General features: G+C 37.2%; 1 protein-coding gene across 3 annotated transcripts in view; it reads right to left on the bottom strand.

The window, feature by feature from the left end:
• Positions 1-357: 357 nt before the first annotated feature.
• Positions 358-8,638, bottom strand: part of LOC105219211 (sodium-dependent dopamine transporter) — a 25,727-nt gene continuing 17,446 nt past the window's right edge. For all 3 annotated transcript variants that reach the window (XM_054233109.1, XM_029044871.2, XM_011195195.3), the window contains exons 3-10: positions 3,387-3,521; positions 3,051-3,205; positions 2,786-2,967; positions 2,280-2,657; positions 1,979-2,216; positions 1,690-1,918; positions 1,357-1,625; positions 358-1,299 (exon numbers count right to left, since the gene is read on the bottom strand). In XM_054233109.1, the coding sequence (XP_054089084.1) occupies positions 1,186-1,299; positions 1,357-1,625; positions 1,690-1,918; positions 1,979-2,216; positions 2,280-2,657; positions 2,786-2,967; positions 3,051-3,205; positions 3,387-3,521 (1,700 nt within the window). In that variant the 3' untranslated portion in view covers positions 358-1,185. The remainder of the gene's footprint in view (positions 1,300-1,356; positions 1,626-1,689; positions 1,919-1,978; positions 2,217-2,279; positions 2,658-2,785; positions 2,968-3,050; positions 3,206-3,386; positions 3,522-8,638) is intronic.

Below are 8,638 nucleotides of genomic sequence, written 5' to 3'. Positions count from 1 at the left end.
ATATAAATATTCTACTTTGAATGTCATTAATGTGCAGCAAATGATTCAAGTAATGCTCTGCAACATGTTTACATGGCTGTGTGGTAAACATGTTGCTGTCACATTTTACTACATGCAGCCTATATTCATTCTTCATTAAATTGTAACTAACGCTGCACCATATTTATATTGTTTAATACTATTATATTTTAGTATAATTTATCAATTATTTTCCGAATTTTATATACAAAATATTATTTGTTTTTGTATAGAAGGACAACACATGAGCGTATTGCCACTGAGGACGTTTTAAAGCTTTAACTATCGCATTTGAAATATACAAACATAAATGAGTTTTCTGCAATTTTTGAAGTAACAGTAAACGCGCATAGAAATTAAGTTGATTGTACATAGGTACATACATAGGTAGATTTGATAACAAGCACTTTATGTTTAGCTACTATTAAACAGTTTATTTTTCATAATTTATTATTATAACACCTGTAACTCGGCAAGTTTCAATCTTTCAAATTCTAATATTATCTACACAGCATTTTAAAAAAATCATACAGTTTTTTTCTACATATTAATGAGTTTCTGAGTTTAATTTTATGTTTAAGAAACTGCAACAACAAATGCACTTATTTCAATATTTTTTACGCGCAATCTTGCACAGCTGCACTTATATACTAAGTACTGCCTGGTTGGGGTCGCTCACTAACTAACAAATAATTATAATTTACACTTAACATTACATACATCATGCATACCCTGTATGTGTGTATGTATGCTTGTGTTGTTGATGATTGTTTGAAGCTTGTTTTTTTTGCTTGCTGTGCAGCTTTCATACGATTCTGTATGCCAGCGAAACCTAAGTAAATTACGTTGTTTGTGAAATTTGCATTTGTATAAGTGTACAAAATGTGTGGTTATCTGCTAATTAAACTACTAACAATTCATTTTTTTTATTATTATTTATATTTATACACTATCAAATACTTATGAACTAATTCCCTAATTTCATGTGAACATTAACTAGTGATCAAATTACATATTATAGTATATGTATAACGGTGCACTCGGCACTATTTTGGCAAAAATCAAAAGAGTTCTAATAATATTGCAGATTTTCTGCTTAAGAATTGCCTAAAAAATGGCGCAACAAAATCACACATAATACACTTTGAATCTAGCAAATGGCTGATCTCAGACCTCAGCACCCTCTTTGGCATCGGTGAGCCGCACTTGTGTTGCCTCGGCGGTTACACCGTTAACTGAGACTTGCTGATCGCGCCAGGGTGTGGTGAGAATCTTTAAACGCTGCGAATATAAATTATAGTAACAACAAATAAATAACTAGTTTCAAAGTAAATTTACCTGTCTAATAGTGCCCGGTGTTTTGAGCATCATAATGATCGCAACCGTCGGTATCATCATCACTGAGGAGCCCGCTATACACCAACCCAAGGCATTGGCCCAAACTGGATATGTGTAGTCTTCATATGTTAGCGGTTCATAACCGATCAGTCCATAGACTATGATGAAGAGTAGAAAGAGTGGCGCCACAAAACGCCAACATATTTGCCAGTATTTGCCTGGTGGAAAGCCGATCATGTCACGTATATCCTCGCAAAAGCGATTTGTGCCTGAAATTTAGATGTTAAATATAAAATTAGCCGCACCAAAAACTTAATTTATAAAGCAACTTACCGTAAATCCACGATACAGCTATAGACTCAAAGAAAACCGCTACAAGTATTGAGTAGCCAGCAGCATAGCGATCCAGCAATTGAAAGAAATAGAAACCGCCATGTGTACAACTGGCCAAACCCACTACGAAGTAGAGCGAGAAGAGTATGGCAACGAAGATCTCACGATTTCTGCCGATCTTGGGGAACTCATCGCTTAAAGCCGTTATGATGGCCTCAGAACCGCCAAACTGTATTACAAATATATGTTTTAATGAAATTTGAAGACAATAAAAATGATTCTGACTTACTGAACTATCTAAACCCAAGGTCAGCAGCATCATGAAAAAGATCAAAGCCCAAAAAGTACTGCCCGGCATAGTGGCAATGGCCGCCGGATAGACGACAAACACTAAACCCGGACCCTCTGTGGCGACATCTTCAATATTTTGGCCAGAGGTATGTGCCATATAGCCCAGTACAGAGAATATCACAAAGCCAGCAATGAAACTGGTAGCCGAATTGATGCAGCTTGTAAGTAGCGCGTCTCTGATTTTGTAGAAAAGCAATTGAGTTAAATATTAAAGATGTAACTTCATGTTAAAAACTCACTTGTAAACATTATTGTGGTATTTATTGTACGACGCATATGCCAAAAGCACACCGAAACCAGGTCCCAATGAGAAGAACACCTGTGTCGCCGCATCGACCCACACTTCCGCTTTGTAGATGGCGTCAAAGTTTGGATTCAAATAATATTGTATACCCATGGCGGAACCAGGCAGTGTAATACCACGAATGAGCAATATCAACAGCACAACGTAGGGAAAGAGCGCTGTGAACCACACCACCTTACCGGAAGTGCTGATGCCTTTCCACAGTGAGAAATAACAGATGAGATAGACAACGAGCAGACAAACGGCCATATCCCATTTGATTGGACCGAGGTCATCTAGACCCGAACTGCGATTTAATTCTAGGATATAACGACTGAAAAAGTAGATTACAGAAATTATTAAATCTCTATACTTCCTTAAAGGTTTAGAAATGTTTCAAAATAGTAGTTCGATTTGGATATGTTCTATAGCTATTTCGCAAAAAGATGCGAAGTTACTCACTTGAAATATTCCGATGCAGCGGAATGAAATCGCTCTGTTGTCGTTGTACCTTCTACAGTTTTATTGTCGTTGTAACTCAATGCGGTCTGATTGTCGTATGAAAAATCGGTGAAGTTCATAGAAATATTAAACGGTTGGATGGTTGGTTGCATGGGTATGATTTCATTTTGTTGAACCTCAAACTGAAAGTAAAAATAGAAAAATAGTTATTAAGCTTTCTTAAAAGCAAATCATATTCATAACATTCATTGTATAGATATAGTACCGGTTTGCAAAAGTCAGAGTTCCAGGGATTCGAACACGATGTCCAGGGCAAATCATTTGTGAACGAGGCAAAGAAGAAACGTAAACTCCAAGCGATTATAACGTTGTAATAGAAATCAACATAGAAAGCAATCAGCACCACTGCATAACCGATTCCTAAAAATATAGATTAATTTAATTTAATTTTATATAATTTTGAAAAGAGGTTCAAAAATTTTGAAATTTTTTAATTAATTTTGAAAATTTTAAATTATTTTAAAATAAAATTCTAGAATTATTTTGAATTTTTTTTAGATTATTTAAATTTTTTTTTGAAAGTTATTATTTCACTTATTACCTTTAAATAACGGCACTAAGCGTCCCCAACATGTAATGGCACCCTTACGGTTATGTTGGCCCAATGCTAGTTCCATGTAAAATAATGGTATACCACCAACTAGCAGCATAATACAATATGGTACCAGAAAAGCGCCTGAAAATAGTAAGAGAAATATTTAGTATATATGTGGTACAGACTTTGTTATAATATATTCGCCACTACTGTATTAAAGAGAGCTATATATAATATTTGTCATAACTGTATTTGAAATTGAATTCAACTCTCTCAGTTATATTCCTGAATTTCTTTTTTTACCATTTAAGTTAGTCACAAATAAAACGCTCTAGAAAGAAGACAAACGTATATTGTTTCAGTTCCTCTTAATCGGCTAAGGATCAATTCTCCACTTACAACAGGCTTTTAAATTAGTACAATATTTAGACGAAGGAGCCTATAAAGTTTTTTTTTTATTTAAATATGAGGAGTTTTTTACAATATTACAATAGTCCAGAATATAGTATGTTCCAATTTTTTATAACTTGCTACATCAATCGCATACTTTACCACATCTTTCTAATAAGGACTATTAAAGGTATTAGTTCGACATCGTTTTTGTAATTGTCCACTTAGATACTTTCTAACTGTATTTATAAAAGTTAAGTATTAATTTAAATGTTTTTCAACCTTTGAATTAGTTGGTTAAAATGAAACATGAGTGCCAATAAGCTCAGAGTTCTATACATACATATATTCATTATGTACTTCCATAGTCACATTGTTAAACTTTACAAAAGCAAACACTAACTTTATTATTAAATTATGGCCATTAGTCAGAAAGAAGATACAGTACAGAGCAAACGAGAAAACGCCACAGTGGAGCAGAGCTTGTGAAAAAATGCAAAAATGCAACGATGTTAAGATAAGAGATTCTCATACAATTTAGAAAATATTTCTTCTTTAGAAATGATTTTATAACTTTGGTCCGATAAATATATTGTGTACAAGGTCTAGTAAAAATAATTCCAGGAATGAATTATTTTAAATTCAATAGATAGATTTATTTAACATCTTTCGAATAATCCGTTTTGGTCACATATGTATCGTTTTGTACGGTAAAGTATTGGTATTTCGATAGGGATTTAATAATTCCACTCTCATAGAAACCCTAGTTTCTATTGACAGAACCTTGGACAGTCGACTTTCACAAGCTTCTACTATTTTAACCAGATTATCTCAAATCTTTTGCCCTAAACAAACAGTAATCACTTTGTAAATATTCGGTCCCGACTATAAGATAGATATATAAGAACCGCTCAACCAAACTACCATAGCTTCTGGAGAGACACTGTTGATCTGTGTGGCCTGGCGTTGTCCTGACGTAACACAGCTCCTTTCCTATTGGCTTCAGACCATCCTATTAATCACAGTGTTTTCCAGCCGCCTAATATTTTATTGCGAATTTATCGAAACAAAACTGTAAAATATATCATATTTTCTATTTGTTGGTCTCACTTTTAGAAGTATCCTCAAATAATACTGAGTGAAGCAATAAAAAAAACTCTAAAATAATATCAAAGCTATCAAAAATAAACATTCCTTTTGTTAAGGAAATAAAAATGTCACTTGCAATGCCTACTTCCCATTAAAATACCATATAATAAGCACATAATAATGCTGTGCAAAATATATGACCGCATCCTTCCCTTTAATTCTTCCACTTTTTATTCAACACATTACAAGTTGCAACGAGCTACAGCTAACAGCGCACAATGCTTGTATTATGTACTAAACTTTTCCAACCACTTACTCTTTTTTATGATTCAATTTTCTCACATCCCCCCCAATACTTCTTCACCCCAACCGCTCACAATTAGAAAAGCCTAATTTCCTTTTTCCCGTTGCAGCAACACCATTTTCCGTCCATCAAAGTGTCACAGCCATTACCACATATTTAACACCTTATAAACCTTGTGTTGTCCTAACAGAACGAACTCCATCCTCCTCCCTTTGCCCCATTCTTCTTACGCCACCACACTTTCGCTTTGGTTCACTTAAAAAAGAACCAATATGATTTTGATTATAGCACAATATAAATCTAATTTTAAAACAAAATATATATTTGCCTTCCACAATCACACACACACACACACATGTATTATATATAGGTACTATAGTCTATGAGTATATGTAAGGCAACATCGATATCGCCATCGTCGTCATAGTACTGTTAGTCCTGTATTGGCTTTGTTCCTGTGTCGAGTCGTTATATGAAGTACTCTGTACTCTGCTCTTGGTTGACAAAGGCATACACCGTTTTCGACATCAAACATCAACAGCACTCGCACTCACTTAGTGCAAGTATGAGTGTGTCTGTGGGTGTGTGTATGTGTGTTTGGTGGTGTGTGCGCGCATCCATTTTCATTCAATATTTTGTTCTACACTCACATAGACTTGCTATTGTTGTTGTAGCCAATGCAAATTCGTTGGTTTCGATGCTTGGCATTTATCGTTAAAGTGTTAGTGTGTCCTTAAAGTGTGGGTGCACAGAGCATAAAATAATGACGTCACCTAATCAAATTTCCTCTTAAAATTATATTCCATACTTATATGTATGTATATGAGTAGCAAGGAAAGTGATCCATCCCACCGTTGCACAAATGGTTATCGAAGGCGATGTGATTGTGACTTGAAGTGTGCTACACAACACTATATACTTAGATGTTTACGTAGCTAGATATATAGTATCCAGTGACAATTTTATATTGAAGTAAAATAGATAAATGTATTTGAAATGACGAGGATACTGACCATAGAAATGGACAGAGCATGCGTATAGAGGCCCCATAAAATATATATTATAAAATTCGACGGGAACTAAACGATTAACGATAATTATCTAACCAAAAATGCGTATGTATTAAAAATTGGTCTGAAGTAAGATGTATTAGGCTTACGAGTAAATCAAGTTTCAAATCAATCCCCAAATACCCGTTAGATCTTGTAACGTATCTGAATTCTTCCTAGTATTAAATTTCTAATTCAAAGTAATAATCTGAAAATGAAAAGTACAGATTTTCGTCCGGTCGGTGAACTTTATATTGAACTCTCTGGTAATATGAAAGATATTTTAATCAAACTTCGTAAGGAAACTATTCACAACTCATTGATTCCATTACATCTGATTAAGTATAATATCTAAAGTACGTATATACCATTCGACAGATATCTTAATGAGAAGGGACCGGAATAATACTTGGAATAGCTCCAGTGTTTTAGACGTGCGTACGCTCCGAGGACCAAACATTGACTCGGACCATTATCTAGTAGCAGCAAAGATACGCACTCGCCTCTGTGCAGCAAAGAACGCCCGTCAACAAACACAAGGAAGGTTCGACGTCGAAAAGCTGCAATCACAACCGACAGCCGAACGATTTTCTACTCGACTTGCACTCCTGCTCTCTGAGAGCACTCATCAGCATCTTGATATAAGGGAGCTGTGGAACGGCATCTCAAACTCATTGCATACCGCTGCAGCCGAAACAATTGGTCTCCGGCAACGCCAAAAAACCAGTTGGTACGATGAGAATTGTCGTTCCGCAGTGGAGAGAAAACAGACTGCCTACCTCGCAACGTTGCGATCGACCACAACACGTTCGGGGTGGGATAGATATCGAGAACTGAAGAGGGAAGCGAGACGCATTTGCAGACGTAAAAAGAAAGAGGCCGAAATGCGTGAGTATGAAAAGCTTGAAAAGCTGGCCGACATGGGTAATGCTCGAAAATTTTATGAAAAGATGAGGCGATTAACAGAAGGTTTCAAGACCGGAGCATTATCATGTAGGGACCGAGAAGATAATCTGGTAACGGATGTCCAGAGCACACTGGGATTATGGAGGGAACACTTCTCCGACCTGCTCAATGGCAGTGAAAGTACAACACCAGGAGATGGCGAACCCGATTCCCCAATCGATGACGATGGAATAGATGTTCCATTACCCGACCATGAAGAAATTCGAATAGCAATTACCCGCTTGAAGAACAACAAAGCGGCGGGGGCCGATGGATTACCGGCCGAGCTATTCAAATACGGCGGCGAAGAACTGATAAGGTGCATGCATCAGCTTCTTTGTAGAATATGGTCGGAAGAAAGCATGCCTGACGATTGGAATCTTAGTGTGCTCTGCCCAATCCATAAGAAGGGAGACCCCACAATCTGCGCCAACTACCGTGGTATAAGTCTCCTCAATATCGCATATAAGGTTTTGTCGAGCGTATTGTGTGAAAGGCTAAAGCCCATCGTCAACGAACTGATTGGACCTTATCAGTGTGGCTTTAGACCTGGAAAATCCACAATGGACCAGCTATTCACCATGCGCCAAATCTTGGAAAAGACCCGAGAGAGAAGAATCGATACCCACCATCTTTTTATCGATTTTAAAGCTGCCTTCGATAGCACGAAAAGGAGCTGCCTTTATGCCGCGATGTCTGAATTTGGTATCCCTGCAAAACTAATACGGCTATGTAAGCTGACGTTGAGCAACACCAAAAGCTCCGTCAGGATCGGGAAGGACCTCTCCGAGCCGTTCGATACCAAACGAGGCTTCAGACAGGGTGACTCACTATCGTGCGACTTCTTCAATCTATTGCTGGAAAAAATAATACGAGCTGCAGAACTAAATAGAGAGGGTACAATCTTCTACAAGAGTGTACAGCTCCTGGCGTATGCCGATGATATTGATATCATCGGAAGCAACAACCGCGCCGTTTGTTCTGCGTTTTCCAGACTAGATAAAGAAGCGAAGCGTATGGGTCTGGTGGTGAATGAGGACAAGACGAAATATCTCCTGTCATCAAACAAACAGTCAGCGCACTCGCGTCTTGGCTCCCACGTCACTGTTGACAGTCATAACTTTGAAGTTGTAGATAATTTCGTTTATCTGGGAACCAGCATTAACAACACCAACAATGTCAGCCTTGAAATCCAACGCAGAATCACTCTTGCCAACAGGTGCTACTTTGGACTGAGTAGGCAATTGAAAAGTAAAGTCCTCTCTCGACGAACCAAAATCAAACTCTATAAGTCGCTCATTATTCCCGTCCTGATGTATGGCGCTGAAGCGTGGACGATGACAACATCCGATGAGACGACTCTTGGGGTTTTCGAGAGAAAGGTTTTGCGCAAGATTTATGGTCCTCTAAACATTGGCAACGGCGAATACCGCAGACGATGGAACGATGAGCTGTACGATTTATACGACGACATTGACATA

Source organism: Zeugodacus cucurbitae, chromosome 6 (genome assembly GCF_028554725.1).
Source record: "Zeugodacus cucurbitae isolate PBARC_wt_2022May chromosome 6, idZeuCucr1.2, whole genome shotgun sequence".
NCBI lineage: Eukaryota > Metazoa > Arthropoda > Insecta > Diptera > Tephritidae > Zeugodacus > Zeugodacus cucurbitae.
Note: the sequence above shows the minus strand (reverse complement) of the source record. Positions and strands in the feature narration are given on the sequence as shown.